General features: G+C 48.6%; 1 protein-coding gene across 2 annotated transcripts in view; it reads left to right on the forward strand.

Moving 5' to 3' along the window:
* Nucleotides 1–9,764: 9,764 nt before the first annotated feature.
* The window catches only part of SLC35F4 (solute carrier family 35 member F4), a 120,873-nt gene continuing 112,040 nt past the window's right edge, over nucleotides 9,765–18,597 (forward strand). For both annotated transcript variants that reach the window (XM_058807486.1, XM_058807487.1), the window contains exon 1: nucleotides 9,765–9,867. In XM_058807486.1, coding sequence (XP_058663469.1) covers nucleotides 9,765–9,867 — 103 coding nt within the window. The remainder of the gene's footprint in view (nucleotides 9,868–18,597) is intronic.

Here is an 18,597-nt window from a genome sequence, read left to right on the forward strand (position 1 = left end):
AAATGGGGCAGCTGCACAGGGCAGGGGGAGCTTCATAACAGCAGGGTGGGTACCAGGAATGATTTCAATGGTAAAAGCCCACCCAGCACAGTCTTGATGGCACAGACAACCTAAAGCCTGGTGCTTCTGACCCTTTTAGGGCTTGGCCTTACAACCTTAACCTTAGTAGTTCCTGTTCTTGATGTAATAAATGGAGAGAATAAACAGATACTCATGACATCTCCTTGAAACAGAAACATTTGATTTATACTGCAACTGAATAGCTCACAGGGAGACAATTTATTAAAAACAAAGGGAAATGACTGGAGACCAGTTATTCTTCACACCAAATGATAGGAAATGGTTGTTTCTTCTCCAAATTTCAATAGTATCACAGTCACAGCCCTGAGTTTAGTAAATTCATTTCCCTTGGAGATTATACAAGAAAATGTGTCACCTCCACATTACACTCGAAATAGAAACCCAGCACTGCCCTGGCTGGCACAGGAGAAAGTTTCCTGCCCTAGAGTGTGCCTTCTGACAAGTATTATATTAAAAAATTAAATTAAAATAAAATAAAATAAAAATAAAAAACCCTTCTACAGAACCAGTGCTTTGTGGTACCCTTTCACGTAGATCTCAGGGCCAGCCCAAATAACATTTTTGTCATTGAAAAATGATGCTGCCAGCAGTGTTGGGGATGAATGTTTTTTCTTCTTGGGTAAAGAAAAATTATGGTGTTTTTTCTAAAGATAAAGATTCACATATGGCAAGAAGGAGCAGCAGAAAATTAATCACCTCCAGACACTGAAAACATTGTTCATGGTAAGTTTATATTACTCTGGAAAACAGCAAGAAGTGTTACAATTTAAAGGTAATATATTTAGCTAAAAACAGTAGCAGCTGGCTCTGTTCTTGATGAAAGGTTTCATAATTTATGTGATGAATAGCAATCAGTTTGGAGATTTTCTGGATATTTCAACATTACAGCTCGTTCTGGCTGCAGAACAGGTTGGTCTGGGCTGGTGTTTGAAACACAAGCCAAACTCTGATCACTGTGAAGACCAAAGATCCCATTTAAATTATTTCAGTGTAATGTGTGTGATCCCTAAAGGAAGAACCATATTGCCATTTCCCCCAGGCAATTTCAATTTAAAAAATAAAAGTGTGGTATCTGGCAAACACAGGATAAGGGGCTTTGTTATAAATAAGAATATCAGATAGAAAGGTTGCCCAGGGCTTGTTGGCAGTCTGGAAGCTCTTCAAGTAAAATATCAGTAAGAAGGTGCAAATGAGATATCTACACTGGATCCTACCTCTGAGGGCTCAAGCAAAGAAAGGAACCAAGCAGCAGACCAGGAGATCTTGAAGGAAAAAAATAAAATTAAATGCTTATGGAAGCAGGAAAAAATACCATCAGAAAAGTTGGGTAGCAGCAGGAATCTCTGTGGACACAGAAATAAATCTCCAAATAGAACAGCTCACACAGAAATTTCAGAGACAGCCATAAGATATGCTGGGAAAAAGCCTGGATTTCATTAGAAAACTGTTTGCAATAGAGACCTGCTGCCCCTCCCAAGCTTCCTCCTTGGACACAGGACAGATCCCCAAGGAGCAGGGCCAGGTGAGGCGCTGGAGAACAGCACTGGAACGGCTTTGCCTTTGGGACACGGCAATGGCTGAGAAGTTGTACCAGCAGAGGGAGCGGGACACCAGATTTCTTTTCCTACACAAGTGTCTAGTCCAAGGAGTTTCCGGAGAGAAACCAGACTCTGAAATGCAGGCTTTACCCACTGATCCTTTAGAGAAAGGGTCAGTTGATTTAGGTTTTTTGCCATGGCTAGGAAGTAGCTGCAGAGGCAGAAGAATAAAGTTTCCAAATATGCTTTGCATATTTACAAAGGAAATGAGGAAAAAGCTCATGATATCTATAATTTTAGGGCACTGGTCAGACTCTTCCAGTGCTGTTTTTAATGTCCTGCCCTGAAACATCTCAGCTTGGAGGCAGATGAGGTTCAGGAGTGAATACTCTGGGCAGTGGGGCTGCAGTAAGTGATGAGACCTGGACAAGGACACCGGGTCAAGTTCCTTTGGGGGAAGGGAACTGCGTTCCTCTGGCAGGGATTTTGGGATGCAGTGATGCAGTGCTGCTGCTGGGGCCACACACAGAGCATCACAGTAGGTCACAAGTCCTCATTGTCCCTTTGTGAGGCAGAAGAGAGGTGACAGAGCTGGGCTGCAAACCCAGCGTGAGGTGTGCAGGGCTCCAGCCAGATCTGTCACAGGGCAAAGGTGCAAAAAGGTGACAAACCCCACGGGAGCACACCCAGGCCATCTGAATTCATGAGGGGTCAGGGATGTCAGAGCTGCTTGGCAGTGTGACACAACCAGCAGGCTGGGGCTGGGCACTGAGGGTTGATTGTGATCTGCTTCACTTAGCCCAGCACAGCAAACAGATGGAAAGCAAAGGATAAAAACCAACCTCACCTCCACAGGCAGCTCACGCCATAAAAACCTCATTCCCAAGATCAAAAAGGCTCAGCTTGCAGCTGTACTGCTCCAGAGGGTGATGCACCATCCTCCTGAGGCTGGCAGGGAAAGCAGAGCACAGCTAAAGGTACCGCCCCCAGCCCGGGAGCTTTTCCTTCTCCACATATTTATCTTTCTGATTGACCAGAATGTTTTGAAGGGAGATACACACACACACACACACACACACACAGACATTAATCTGAGTGCTTGCCCTGAGCCTCTGTTGAGTTGTGCTGCCCTATCCCATCCCAGATACAATTTGGATAATTCAGAACAAGCAATCAGCAAATCCAGCCTTGGGATAAAGCTCTTGTGCCCCCTGGAAGTGACTCAGGATGAGCCATCCCAGCCCTCAGAAGCACCAGGATGATGTTTTTTCCCCAAGCCAAGCCACTCAGGTATTTAGTGGTGGCACTGAGCGTTTCACCCATTCAAAACTTCAGAGCAATTTTGGATGTGCTCTGGTTCAGTCTTGGACATCAGAAGGAGCTGAACCTCCATCCTTCCACAGGATGATCTGAAGGACTGTGAAGGGGACAGGATTCATTCCATTGCTGGGGCCAGGTCACATCACTTGTTTCAATCTCCATGTTTTGAGAGTGTGTGTGGAGAGATCCCTTTCTCCAACAGCACAACATACTCCAAAAAGAAGGAGGCAGAAGGGGAGATCTTTCATCTTGGCTTTACTGTCCAGAGTGTGGAGCAGCCTGAAGGAATTATCTGGTGTAGGCAGGGAGAAGTGTGGGAAGGAAAGGCTGAGGATAATACCTTATGTATCACTGGGAACTCTGAGGAACTACAGAACAGATCTGAAGACACCAAACCCTTTGCAGTGATGGGAGATGATCAGGCCTCAGCCCATCAGCATCTCTCCTGTGTACACAGACAGGAAATCTCTGCCACCAGGAGGTGGTAGAGATTTCTGAGGTTTTCATGCTACTTTTCGTGAACTTTTTATCTCCTCAAAACACCACCTGGGAAACTCCATAGGTGCAGATGTATCAAAAGAAAGCTGCCTTTAGAAGTGCCCAACACTGCAGATTTCTTGTGTGTGCTCCATTGTGGGTCCCGCTGATGTCAAAAACCATTGAAAAACCATCACAGAAAATCTCAGAAGAGATTTCTGACACCACATCATGAGCTCAGTATTGACCACCAGCCATCCATCCAGACACTTCCATGTCAGTGCATCTGCCTGTTTACTTCCAGCCTCTAGACCCAGGGCCAGGGATAAATACACAAAATCTTTACCAGGTGCTCAAAAAAGTGGTGTGGGTCTCATCCCAGCTGAGTCCTGAGCCAGTGTAGAACTCCAGTTCCAAAGACTGCTCAGGGATCAAGTCCTGGTTTGAATGGGAAGGGCAGAAAAGCAGTTCCTTGGAAATACCAGCACAGATTTATTCCAAAAAGTACCCTATGTCCTGTACAAATCATGATTTCATTTTCCTATCCCTTCCACTGCAGTCACACTGGAATCTGCAAGTCCAGCAGGTTTTGTCAGTCTCCATTCTCACTACACCCAGGAAAGCTCTGCTGCTGCACGTGGCCACAGCTCTACTGAAAAGAGCAGAAGATTTTAGTTGTGGTGGTTCATCATTCTCAGACCCAGCTGAAGAAGGGGGAGTTGAAAAAGTACAGCAATGGATATTGCTGTGTATCTCTGGCTGCTAAAGAGAAAGGCAAAAACATGGCCAGCACTTTGTAAAAACAGGTCTCAGCCCATCCCAAGTGATGCAGAACACAGTGGCCATGTGCTATTTGCATTTATGTGGAGTTCTGTAACTGTTAGTCTGATTTTGTCATTGAGACTGAGCAGTCTTGGATGGCCCTCAGGGAGCAAATACCTGCAGCAACCTGCTGCAATTTCTGAGTCTCTTCTCTGCTTCCCTCCCTTTGAAACAGGCATCAATACATTGACAGTGCTACTGCTAAATAAATGTTTCCAGGAAATGTTTGAGTGTGGGCTCTGAGGAATAACTACATCCCCTTGCTATTTGCAAACAAAAATGATGAGTGCCCTGAAAGCTCCTTTCTTGCTGCCTTTAGTTAGAATGAATGCACTGAGCTGGGGATTTCATTTTGATACAGCATGGGGGAAATTGTTAATTGCCCCCCTCAATTCCTGGTGTCCCAGGTGGATCAGAGCATGGATATATCCATACAAACTGCTTGGGAACATGCAGACTGCTCTGGCAGCTTTCTCCTCTGTCCTTATTGCCTTCTTTGTGTCATGGTTTTGGAAAGAATTGGAATTGATTGTTTCTTGTTCTGCCTCCCATCAATGAAATCAACTGGCATTAAAAAAGCTGCCTTGCTCATTGCCAAATCAGATCCTTTTAATATCTGGTGATGCTCTGAAGTACGTTGGAACTTGGTTTCAATTTTTGGTCCAAGCTGGAATCTCCCCAGTGTTCAAACAAGAGGGGGGGGGGGGAGGACAAGCTCTTAAAACTGAGCTGCCAACTTGAGGCATCTTTACACTAAATAATTCCATATTGTCAAGGAGTCCTTTCGACCTTGAGCCCATCCTTCATCCCTGGTGTGCACGAGGCAGATTAAGCAAGAACTGGCTTTGCTCCAGTGACTTTCATGGTGCCACTTCAGAGGACACTAAAGAACTTCAAACACCACAGATTTTCTTTTCCCTATCTGTGGGTCCAGCTTCTGCATGTTTATGCTGGTTTTACACCAGTGTGACTTGTCTGAAAGGAGAACTGGATCCATAACACACAAAGAAATTTTCTCCAAATGACAGGAGAGAAGTCCTCATGGCCATGACTTTTTAAAGGTTCTTGCTGAGATATAATCCAAGCCAAAATGACACATTCTTGTCTCAAAAAACAGTGTATTAGAAGGATGAAAAGAGCTAATTTGGAATGATCAACTTGTAATTAAGATTTCACTTAAAACTCTCACTTGGCATTAAACAATCCTCTCTGTGTGAGTGCTTCTTTCCCTTTTTCACACATTCACAGGCTCACAGGTAAGCTGCATGACATACCACAGCTGCCTGTTGTTTTTTCTTTTATCTCTCAATCCTCGAAACAACACAGGGCAGAACCTCCTCAAGGATGAGATGACAGGATTGGCAGCTCATGGTGAAAAATCTCCCCTTTCTCTCAGCTCAGGTGGACTGGGGAGGTACATGGAGGATGACAGAGCAGGAGGAGATGGAATTGGCATGGGAAAGAGGAGAACTGGGTTGTGTTCCTCAAGGACTGTGCTTGATCTGCTAAGGGATCTCAAGCAACAACTTCAACATTCAGCATTTTTTGCCCCCTGCATCTTTCACTAAATCCTAAAGTCCTCAGGCTCTGGTGTGACCTTATTGAAGCTTTCAGTACCTAAAGGGGCTCCATGAGAGCTGGAGAGAGAATTTGGATGAGGGCATGGAGTGACAGAACAAGAGGGAATGGTTTCACACTGCCAGAGGGCAGGGTTAGGTCAGATTTTAGGGAGAAATTGTTCCCTGTGAGGGTGCTGAGGCCCTGGCACAGGGTGCCCACAGAAGCTGTGGCTGCCCCTGGATCCCTGGCAGTGTTCCAGGCCAAGTTGGACAGGGCTTGGAGCAACCTGGATAGTGAAAGGTGTCCCTGCCCATGGCAGGATGTGGAAAAAGATAATTTTAAAGTCCTTTTCAACCCAAACCATTGTCTGATTCTCTGATGTCCATGACCCTTTGGGCTGTTTGTCCAACATGGGGAGCTCTGAACTATCACCTTTGGGTCCTTAGGATATCTTGCAACACAAATAAGGAACTGAAGGAGGAAATGATGCCTCTTGCCTCAGAGAGAACAAACCAGAGGCGGTGTGGTGAGAAAATGGGCAGATGAGGAAAGGTCTGCCCTTCAGGCTCTGCTCACATGAGGATACTCACGGTCTCATGACAGCCCCAGCCAGTGGGGTTTGAGAAGCAGCTGTGAAGTACACCCAGACTCTTGTTCCTTTCTATTTGGGGCTGTCTGGGAAAGCTGTGAGCAGCAAAAAAGACACTGGGGCTGTCTGCAGAATCAGCAAGATGATCAGGAGACATTTACATTGTTCTCTCACTTGAGAAGTTATTTTTGCAAACATATGGCCTGGAGTTAAGTGTGGTTTGTTTCTTTTTTTTTTTTTTTTTGAAAACACTGTGGCCAAATTCTATGGCCAGTAATGGTGTAAAGCTTTTTTTTTTCTTTAAGAGAAAGACACCTATTTGTGAAATCTGGTGGAAATTCATCCTGTACAATAAACTACAGGTTAAATTGATGCTTTTAAAGCTCTTTTCTGGATCAACCCTCAAATATAAGTCAGAAAATGGAAAATACACAAATCTCTTTGCAAAATCACTTCAGCATATTTATGCAAATAGTGACTTTGATGGCCTAGTTAACTTGAAGAGAGGAAACAAATCTCCATTTGCCCCTCACCATGTGTCTTTTTCTTGGTAATAAATGTAGTTAATACATCTTGCTCAGCAAGGTTTCCTCTGCACACCTTTAACTGTAACTTGCAGAAAGCCCAATTGCAGAGAAGGTAATTTGCTTGATCTTTCTGAAAAGAAAAATAGTCAGCATAGTATGAATTCAGAAACAATACAGAGCTGCAATTTATTATAAGCTTTAAAGCAGACAGAAGGTATCACTGTGCATCCATTGCACTGAGTGATGCTGCAAGGGAACCACAGGCAGGAGCAATTTCAAGAATGGCTTTGCTTGTATTATCATCTAGTGATGTTTAAACATGCACAGCATGTCCTTGAAAGCCTAGGGATAAGAGGAGGAGAGGAGATGAAAAATTAAGCCTGAACTAAGGTGTTTGGAAAGCTTGAAGCTTAGAGTTGTTTCTGGGTGCATCAGTTTAACCTTCAAATGAACCAGCCATTCCTTTCCTTCTCTTCAAAGTAACACTTTTAAGTCCAAAAATTTGACTTTGAAGCTGAGATCAATGCTGGTAATGTTCTCATAACACCAACTCCCACTGGAGGTGAAATTGGGAAGGGGGGGACTTGTGGTTTGTTCAGAGATTCCACACAACACACCAGGCAAGTGATTTTTGCATCAACTGTGCTTGCCTAAGTAGGACAGGGAATTTTAATCCTGCAGAAGAGCTTAGAGCCTCACCAGCTCCCACTGACCCAGCAACTCTCAAAGCCAATACCTGGTCTGGGTCTCAGCTGCTCCGTCCCATGGTCTGGGAAATCCTGCAGGGGTGAGTGCTGCTTATGGCACTCCACAGATTAGAAGTAAAAGCAAATATCAATTGGTGTAAATTTGCCATGCAGGGGTCTGTGCTTCTGTTGGAGAAATACAAAAAAAAAAAATCTATACATTGAAAAAGCATGAAAAGTCACTGATCTTGTTTCATAGCCGGCTTAAAAGGGGATGGGGAAACTGTGAAATGAGCTGTGCCTTGAATTCCTGAGTTATTTTGGTGGTTTGATTTATGGCTGATTTGTAACTGCCCTTAGTATTAGCCAGCACCAGGGCAAGAGACAAGAAATCAAGATCAAAAGGGTATTTAATATTGCAAGTGCATTTTCATATCTGCATCCACACACCAGAAAACCTTGATCTTCAAAGCACTGTACAAACACTAACCAGCTAATGACTCCCTGAGCAAAGCCACAGCAAGGGCTATTTTTAATACATCTATTATTTGTTTGTGCTCATAAAAGGCAGTTTTGTGCCATCAGCTTATTTAGCCAAGCACAGAACGGAGAAAAACAAATGTGAGCAGAGGAAGAAGCAGAGGATATGGAATGTCTTGACTGGGTTTCTCATGTACCAGTTAATGAAAATGACTGGATGGAAAAGGAGTAAGTGAAGGTAAGTATGACACAGCCACTAAAAAAAAAGAGAAGAAAAAGTGAGGTGATTTTTGGAGAGAAATACATTTTAAAGGAAAAAAGGCTGGTTACTAATGGTCCTTTCAGTCTAGCAGAGAGAAGTGTGGCAAGGACCAGCAGCACAAAAAGTCAAGTAATTCAAAGCCTAATTGTTGCCAGAGACAGAATTAGCTTCTGGAATGAGTACCAAACCCAAATGGTGAATTTGTCACCTCTTTTTTTTTCCAAATGCAGGCAAGGATGTTGTGGACATTGTATGGAGGAATGTTAAAGCAGGTGTACAGCCTGTCTGGGTGGCTGAGGGCAAATATCCCTTCTCTTCCTGAGCTCTCCCAGTGTGGGAAGCAGAGCTGCCACCACTGAGGCATTATTTCCAAGTGACAGAGAGAGATGGGCACCTCTGGAGGGATGTGACAAAGGTGTCAGAGCAGAGGGCTGGAGCTCCTCTGACATGGGGACAGGTTGGGAGGGTTGGAGCTTGGAGAAGAGAAGTCTCTGGAAGGAACTCAGAGCACCTTCCAGGGCTAAAGGGACTCCAAGAGCGCTTGGCAGGGACTTTGGGCAAGGGCATGGAGTGGCAGGACAAGGGGGAATGGCTTCAAACTGCCAGAGGGCTGGGCTAGATGGCATATGGGGAAGGAATTCCTCCCTGTGAGGATGCTGAGGCCCTGGCACAGGGTGCCCAGAGAAGCTGTGGCTGCCCCATCCCTGGAAATGTTCCAGGCCAGGTGGGACAGGGCTTGGAGCAACCTGGGATAGTGGAAGGTGTCCCTGCCATGGCAGGGGTGGAACTGGATGAGCTTTGAGCTCCTTCCCAACCCAAACCATTCTATGACACGCACAGCATGGGGTGGTGAAACCTTGTCTCCTCAGGGTCCGAATTAAAGGACTCTCTCCTTCCTCTGACACCTGTGGGTCAGATCTGAGGGTCTGATCCTGCAGGAGCACTTCAGGCCACCCTCCTGTCCCTCACAACCCGCAGCTCCCGGGGCAGCGCTGCCCGTGCCGGGGTGAGCCCGCTCAGACCCCGGGGCTCTGGGGAATGACGGGGTGACAGCGGCGCTCACACGGCCACAGCGACCCCTGAGGGTGCCGGGGGCAGAATCCGACCCTCCGGCACCATCCCGGCCCGCCTGAGGCCCGGCGGAGCCGCTCGCTGCCTTCCGTGCCCTCAGCGCAGGGCGGGGGCCGCGCTGCGGAGCCCGTCCTGCACCAGGCGGCGGAGGCAGAGCGAGCGCCCCGCCGGCACCGCGAGCTGCGGCGGCCGCGCTCCTCCTCCCCCTCCTCCTCCTCCTCCTCCTCATCCTGCTGCTGCTGCCGCTCTCCTCCTCTCCTTCCTCCCCCTCCTCCTGCTCCTGCTGCTGCTGCTGCCCTCCCGGCTGCGCTCGCCGTCCCGCCCGGCCGCCCCGCGCGGCTCCTTCCCTCTATGGATGGGAAGGCAGCACCCAACGGCGTGGCCACCATCGAGGACAGGATCCTGCGCATCACCGGCTACTATGGATATTACCCGGGATACTCCAGCCAGAAAAGTAAGGCTCCCTCCAGCCTCTCCCGGCCCTTCGGGGGGGTGTGTGTGTCGGCAGAGCCCTGAGGGTGCTGTATCCCCTCAGTGCTGCCCCATCCCTCGGGGTGAGTGTGGGGCACAGGGCGCGGGGTGCCCGCGGTGCCCCGAGGGGACGCGGCGGCTCTGCGGCTGGAGACGGGGGCGGCGGCGCTTGGCCGCGGAACTTCGCGGCTCCCAGCCTCTCCGGGCTGGCGTTTTGGGGTTTATTTTTTATTTCCACCCCTCCCATCCCCATCCCCGCCCGGCTGGGGGGTTCGCTCTCCGCCTGCCCCGGCCCGCCGCACCGGGAAAGTTTCGGTCCCGGTGGGTCCCCCCGGGCGGGCGCTTCGGCTCCTGAATTATTCGTCTTCCTCTCGAAACGAGTGACATTTTTCCAGAAAAGTGGGGAGTTGCCGAGCATGGGGTGCTCCTTCGTGCTTTAATGCCCGACACTTGTGGTTTTGGGGCTTGGTGTTGGTTTGGAGTCTTTCCTTTCTTTGGAGTGCGTTCTATTTATTTATTTCCCTTCATCGAAGAAGCGGAAAATAAAGCAGGTGGTCCTTGCAAAAATTCCCTAGTTTTCTTTCTTTTGAAGTTTTTTAATTAGGAGCAGCGGGTTTCTAGCAGCTGGGAGAGCCTGAGTGGGTTTCTCTGGAATTCTGGCAGTCCCAGCACTCTGTTTGATGGGGAAAGTTTGGCTAATGAAAGAAATCATTCATTTTTACCACCAAGGAAATGTGTGCAATCAGGTTTTACTGTATTTGTAGTTGCTATGCAGTTGGCAAAACTATAACATGTCATAGGTTAATGAATAGAAGAGGAATTGAGGCGAAGTGATGGGCAAAATAAAGGAAAGGCAAGGAGCCCACTTGGGTGAGGTGAGCACCAAGGAGCAGACTTGGTTCTGCATATTCCCCTTGGAATACTCAGCTTTCCAGAACAGCCAGTGCAGTATTCTCCAGCTCCAATGCAATCATAAACCAAAACACCATTAATAAACTGCTAATATCAGAAAAACTCATCTGTGGGCTTTTTATGGTGGAGGAAAGCCATGCATTGGAGCCACTTAATAAATAAAAATTCCTCTGTGCAATAATCAGCTGAAAAATCCGAGTCAAGCCCAGTGATTTCATCCATCTGTTATTTGTGGCATGCTAACAGTATGACAGGTGTTATGGGCATTTATTTGGTGTGGTCACTTGGTTTCTCTGCAGTCAGAGGAGTGGGGAAGAAGCTCTGAACAATCTGGAGGTATGGCTAAATAGTAGCCCAGGGACTAGTTAAGTGTGGGAGCCAGGTGGGACCTGTGTCCCAAATTCTGTAGTGGCTCCAGAGTATCTCTACAGTGTGATTTACCAGGGAAGGATGAGGATTCTGGCTAAATAGTTGGCTGCAAGTTTGCTTGGGTGGCAGATTGCAATTTTTCAGTCTGCAGCAACACTCCCACTCTGTATCAAGTTATAGATCTGAATCCAGTGTTGTCAATCCAAGTGCTCTGTGTGGTGCAGTGGGAATGGCAGCAGAGTGCTGCCTGGACAGAGAAAAAGCTCTCTTAGACCAGGTTCTGCAGATGCTACTGTTCTGCATCTGCTTAAAAACCAGAAAAAGCATGCCAGGAGAGGCCAAGGCTTTCAGAAGTGCTGACTCTTGGGATTTTACTGCAGGTCTCTTGGCCTTTTGTGCCTTTCTGGCTGGGTGCTGAGGCAAAACAAAATGATCAGTAGCTCATGTTTTGCTGTTTGAAGAAAATAAGCAACATTTGTGGTTGTCATGTTTAAAGAGGAAATCTGCAAGTGCGTAAATCAGAGGCATTCCAATACTTCTGTGCCTTTGGGTAGATGAAATACGTGAACCCCTTCTAAGTTGTGAATGCTTTTTAGAGGAATCTCCTAAGTTTTGGAAGCATCATCATGATTTTTGGAGTGCTTACAGTTGGCAGATGACTGCTTTATCCTCGTGTCTGTGTGGTTTGGGTTTGTGAATGCTTCTGTAAAGATGTTCTGGCCTTACCCAAGGTAAAACCAGGCATCCTTCAGGCATCATGAACATAACATCCCCTGGCACTCTTGGAGGTCCAGGCTTGGAGTTCTTGCTCTATTCCTGTGTCTTGCCTTTAAGAGGTACTCCTAAGTTCTGTTGACTGACAGTTCTTGTGGTGGCTAATTGTTCACCCCTGTAAACATGCAAGGTGGGCAGTCTGTAGCTCTAATAATTATGAATGGATTTGATATCTCAGTTTATTTCGGTGAGGGCGCGATTTTTGTCACCACTGTCCAAACTCACTTTTAGTTGAGGTGGACAATGCTGGTGGCACTCAGCACGCTCAGAATTCCAGGCAGGTTGTGTCCATAACCCTCCCCAGTGCCAGAGGGGCCCTTTTCCTGTCACTGCACGTGCTGTCACCTGCTTGTGCTGTCACCTTTGTGCTGCCTGGCTCTGGAGCCTGCCTGGGGATGAGCTGTTGTCCCCAGGATGGCTTTGTGCTCTCTGCTGCTGAGCTGAGAGCTGGCCAGGCACCAGATGGACAGGGGGACATGATTTGGGTGCTGATGGTCACCACCTGCCTTGAGGCTCCTCTTTGTGCCCAGCAGGGACAGAAGGATGCACTGGGGGAAGCTGAAGGCAGCAGTGGGGTCGCTGCTGCTCTGCTCGCTCTTGGGGGTACCTGGATGATGGCCAGGAAAGCCCTGTCAGGTATCTGGCTGGTGGTTTGCATCCCTCCTTCAGTGCCTTGGCTTGTGTTCCGTGGTCCAACAGGAGATCATGGCATGGTTTCAGTGTGGGAAGGCTGAGGGCTGCTCACAAACAGCCATGAAATCCAAAGTTAAAGCACTGTGGTGTTCAAGAGCTCTTATCACAAAGAACTGCAGCATTTTCTACTGACTTGTGCCTCACCATCCATATTTGTGTGCATTAACCTACTTCAGACTTGGGGTGTGCATGTGATGATACTTTTATTAATTTTAAGTCAGGCACTTTTGTGATTTTATCTATCCTTTAAAAAGTTGCTTGAGAAGGAAAATACCTATTTTATTTCTCTGTAAACCATCTGAATGAGCAGAAAAATGTATTTTGGTCTGGTATTGACATCTATGCCTAATGCAAAAAATCCTATATGTATCCATATAGAATCCACATGTATCCATAAAGGATATATATCCAAAATGTATTTTGGTCTGGTATTGACATCTAAGCCTATTGCAAAAATCCTATCTCCTGCCTCATAAGGAAAAGATACAATTTTTTCCCCCCTCCTCTTTGTGCTGAGATGGAAAGGGCTCTTCCTGATCCCAGTCAACTTGTGCCTTGGGATTCAGGGCTTGATCCCTCACTTCTTGCATTTTAAATGTGCAGACTCTGTCTGAGGCATCTGGCTTTTATGGGAAGGGAGGGGGGCTGTGTCTCTCTTCCAGCCAATTTCTTTGGAATTCATGATTTCCAGGGAATTCATGATTTCCAGGGCATGGTGCTGTTGTGGATCAGATGCTCCATCCTCTGACCTGGGGCTGCAGGTGGTGCTCCCATGTAAGCTCCCCTTGTCTCCACATTTCCATTTGGTGCAATTTCATTTGGTCTGATGCAACTTTATCATCTACACAAGCAGTGGGAGACCCTGTTCCCTCTCCTGACCTTTGCTGTGACTTCTCATTCTTCTCTGACTTTTCTGCTGGCAATACAATCATGTTTAGTGTCTGCAGGGTCAAGAGTACGTATGGGGTCTGATTTTTGTGGGTTTTGAGTTTTATTTTTTTGTTTTTCTGTCCTTTTCCCCCCATTCTTTCCAACTGCCACCCCATCTGCCTTTCATCTCAGTACTGAAACCTTTTTTACTTTCACACTACAAAGTTCCTCTCCTTCAAGTCTGTCCTAGCACCTCTTCTGCTGAATTAAAACTGCTCCAGTCAAAGTTTCTCATCTCTGATCTTCATCAGCTTCACCAAATCAAGTTTCTGCCTGTGTTGTCTTTCTGATGGAGCTCTTCCCACCATCCACAGAGCCTGAATGTCTTGCAGGATGCTCTGCATTTCTGTAATGCTGCTTTCTCAGCAGCTGGACGAGCACATCACAACTGCTGAAAATGCAGCAGTTCCTCACGTGGGCCATCACCTTCTACTTTTCACCCTGCTTGGAGAGCTTCTCTTAAATTGTGGCTGGAGCTTTGATTCCCACCCCTGCAGGTTATGAGCACCCGTCTCCTTCAGGCACTTTTAAAGGAGTTCTTTTGGAAATTATCCCCTGCTGGTTGGATCTCCCCTTTTCCTCTCCTTCAGGCCTGACCGGGAGCCATGGACTTGTGTGAGCTGCTGGGAGCAGAAGGTGCTGTCACCAGGCTGTGCAGCAGCAGGGCTGTGACACTGGGCTCGCAGTGGGACATACTGGGTGACCCTGAGCTCACAGTGGATCATTGGGTGACACTGGGCTCACAGTGGGCACTGGGTGACACTGGGCTCACAGCAGGACACACTGGGTGACACTGGGCTCACATTGGGCACTGGGTGACACTGGGCTCACAGCAGGACACACTGGGTGGCACTGGGCTCACAGTGGGACACACTGAGTGACACTGGGCTCACAGTGGGCACTGGGTGGCACTGGGCTCACAACAGGACACACTGGGTGACACTGGGCTCACAGTGGATCATTGGGTGACACTGGGCTCACAGTGGATCATTGGGTGACACTGGGCTCACAGTGGGCACTGGGTGACACTGGGCTCACAGCAGGACACACTGGGTGACACTGGGCTCACATTGGGCACTGGGTGACACTGGGCTCACAGCAGGACACACTGGGTGGCACTGGGCTCACAGTGGGACACACTGAGTGACACTGGGCTCACAGTGGGCACTGGGTGGCACTGGGCTCACAACAGGACACACTGGGTGACACTGGGCTCACAGTGGATCATTGGGTGACACTGGGCTCACAGTGGGCACTGGGTGACACTGGGCTCACAGCAGGACACACTGGGTGACACTGGGCTCACAGTGGGCACTGGGTGGCACTGGGCTCACAGCAGGACACACTGGGTGGCACTGGCTCACAGTGGGCACTGGGTGACACTGGGCTCACAGCAGGACACACTGGGTGACACTGGGCTCACAGTGGGACACACTGGGTGGCACTGGGCTCACAGTGGGACATGCTGGGTGACACTGGCTCACAGTGGGCACTGGGTGACACTGGGCTCACAGTGGGACACACTGGGTGGCACTGGGCTCACAGTGGGACACGCTGGGTGGCACTGGGCTCACAGTGGGACACACTGGGTGACACTGGCTCACAGTGGGACCCTGGGTGACACTGGCTCACAGTGGGCACTGGGTGACACTGGGCTCACAGTGGGACACACTGGGTGGCACTGGGCTCACAGCAGGACACACTGGGTGACACTGGCTCACAGTGGGCACTGGGTGACACTGGGCTCACAGTGGGACACACTGGGTGGCACTGGGCTCACAGTGGGACACACTGGGTGGCACTGGGCTCACAGCAGGACACACTGGGTGACACTGGCTCACAGTGGGACACACTGGGTGGCACTGGGCTCACAGTGGAAGCCCAGCAGTGCCTGGGGAGATGCTGGGCCTGTCCTTGCCATGGGCACAGTGGCTGTCAGGAGCAGGCTCTGTGTGTTCCTGCTCCCCTGCAGAACAGCCCTAGCAAAGGTCTGTGGTTTAATTTGGCAAGTTCAGCCTCAAGTCAGCAATCTGAGCTTAAGCACATACTTAAGTCTGAGCTTGCTCTAAGCCACGGGGCTTTGATAATGCGTTCAGAGTAAAGTCCCTGCTTAATTGCTTTGCCTTAATAAGGCTGGGATTAAGGCATGCTGAGCCAGCATCGAGGCTTGACAATTCAGCTCTTGCTCCCTGTGTGGAGGAAAAGGCTGTGGAGGGAAAAGCTACCCCTGAAACATTGGAGAGAATTTTCTCCTGGCTATCACAGCAGCTGTGCCAGCAGCTCTGCTGCAGTACAAATCACATGGCAAACCCAGATCATCTCTGTGCTTACCGAGCACCCTGCCCTCCTGGTGCCTTGTCACTTCCAGCCAGAGGAACAAAGTCTCCCTCTGTTCACTGGAGGCTCCCAGCTGCTCCTCCAGCATTCCCAGAGCCCCTGGTCAGGCACAGTGGGAACTCCAGGAAAGGTGCATTGAAATTTGTGCTGGTGTTGTTGAGCTGAGTTTGAGGGGTCTGGGAGGGATGGAGGAAGCAGTGTCTGAATCTCTGTGTGAGCTGGAGCCTCAGGGCTGTGCTGGCCTGTACCACTTGTGGCAGTGTCCCAAATCCCTGGTAGCATTTGGGCTGCGGGGACTCAAGATGCAAGGCTTGCCTGGAATGAGCTTTATTTCAAAGCCTTCCCCTTTCTCACTGAGCAAGGGTTTTCCACTGGGGGAGTGTGCAGCAGTGAGGGCTGGATTGCAAACTTCCAAATGAACAATTTCCCCTCCCCAGCTCTGGGGCACAAGTGAGTGTCATGGCACAGGATACAGTCCTGTCATAGCTGCTTTTTCTCACAGACTTGTCTCTCTGTTTGGGTGATAAAAAAAGTATGGCTGTGTATCAGCACTGGTAGCAGTAATTTATGAAGTAATTTCTTCCAGGAAAACAGATTTTATAAATACTCCTTTGCTGACTAATATTGGCAAGACGAGGTTTGTTTTCTCCAGTGGAATAGGGCCAGGCTTTGTGTGGGTTTCTGTTTGCTGGAAGGGGGTGGCCTGGCAGCCTGGCACTGGTAGCTGGAATATGGGACCTTCCCCTCACCTGGGGACATCATTTGCTGTGGAAGTTGAGGGGTCTCATCACCTGGGAGGAGAGGAAACTCCTTCAGCCCTTCCTTTAGGGGCTGATTCATCCCCTTGGGGCAAATCCCTGAGGAGCTGAGCTGTGAAACTGGGCATGGACACAGCTCTGGGCACGGACACAGCTCTGGGCATCAGTGGGCAGGAGGGATGAAGCCAAACTGGGAAGGACACTGTGATGAGCAGGGCAGTGAAGAGCACATCCTTGCAAGGGGAGCTGATAGAGCTGGGCCTTCCCACGCCAGGATGGGAGCAGGGCTGCTGCTCCAAACACATCTTGGGAGGATGAACAAGGAAATGTAGGAAAGAAGAGTTATTTAAACTGAAATTGCGTGTTGGCACGCAGGCAAATGGGTAGGAACAGGCCGTGAATAAATTAAGGCTGGAAATTAGCAGAAGGTTGAGAGTAATGGCCAAAAATCTTGCACAGTCTTATGTATTTAAATAAGAATTATTTCCCAAGCTCTAAAGATGCCTCATAAAGACATCTGCCAAGATTTTGAGAAAAATTACCCCTATTTGGCAGGGAAAATGGAGACAGTAAGATGGAGGGAGTGATGCTAATTTGCCAGAGGTTGTTCAGAACAAGCCATAAGTTTGATGGAGTGATCTCTGCCTCCACTGGTGGCTGCACAGCAATTCTGGTGCTGTAGCTGGCCTGGTGCTGAAGGTGGAGGATGTGCTCTCTATAACTTGGTAGCTTTCTACATGTGCTCTCTGCCTGCTTTTGAGTTCCTCTGCCCTTCTGTGCTCATTCTGGGGTCACCAGTGGTCATCCCAGGACACAGTCTTGGTTGGGCCCACGCCTGTTTAATAACTTTATTGATGATCTGGTTGAGGGATCAAGTGTCCCTTCAGTTTAATAACTATTGATGATCTGGTTGATGGGTCCAGTGTCCCTTCAGTTTAATAACTTTATTGATGAGGGGTTCAGTGTCCCTTCAGTTTAATAACTTTATTGATGATCTGGATGAGGGGTCCAGTGTCCCTTCAGTTTAATAATGTTAGTGATGATCTGTTTGAGAGGTCCAGTGTCCCTTCAGTTTAATAATGTTAGTGATGATCTGTTTGAGGTGACCAGTGTCCCTTCATTTTAATAACTTTATTGATGATCTGGTTGAGAGGTCCAGCATTTCTTCAGTAAATTTGTGGATGACACCAAGCTCTGTGGGAGCGTGGATCTGCTGGAGGCCAGGAGGGCTCTGCAGGGGGATCTGGCCAGGCTGGATCCATGGGCTGGGGACAATTGTGAGAGTTTCAGCAAGACCAGTTGCCAGGTTGTGCCCTTTGGCCACAACAACCCCATGCAGAGCTGCAGGCTGGGGCAGAGTGTTTGGAAAGCTGGAAAAGGAACTGGTGCTGATAACAGAGGCTGGACATGAACCCAGGTGTGCCCAGGGGGACAAGAGGCTGATGGCACCTGGTCTGGGTCAGCAATGGAGTGTCCAGCAGGACCAGGGCAGTGACCATTCCCTGTGCTGGGCTCTGCTGAGGCCACACCAAGAGTGCTGTGCCCAGTTCTGGGCCTCTCATGACAAGAAGGACATTGAGGGGCTGAGAGTGTCCAGAGGAGGGAACAGAGCTGGGGAAGGGTATAAAGAATAAATAATACAAAGAGTGGCTGAGAAAGCTTGGGGGTCTTGGCCTGGATTAAAGGAGGCTCAGGGGAAAAGTTCTCATTCTCAGAACTGGGGGTCAGACTCTGCTCCCAGGGAACAAGGGACAGGATGAGAGATAATGGCCTGAAGCTGCACCAAGGGAGGTTCAGGTTGGACATCATGAGGAATTTCTTCATGGAAAGGGTTGTTCAGCAATGGGATGGGCTGCCCATGGAGGTGGTGAAGTTGTGCATTCAGGGATCAGCTGGATGTGGCACTCAGTGCTCTGGCCTGGTTGACAAGATGGTGATTG

Source organism: Ammospiza caudacuta, chromosome 6, assembly GCF_027887145.1.
Source record: "Ammospiza caudacuta isolate bAmmCau1 chromosome 6, bAmmCau1.pri, whole genome shotgun sequence".
Lineage (NCBI taxonomy): Eukaryota > Metazoa > Chordata > Aves > Passeriformes > Passerellidae > Ammospiza > Ammospiza caudacuta.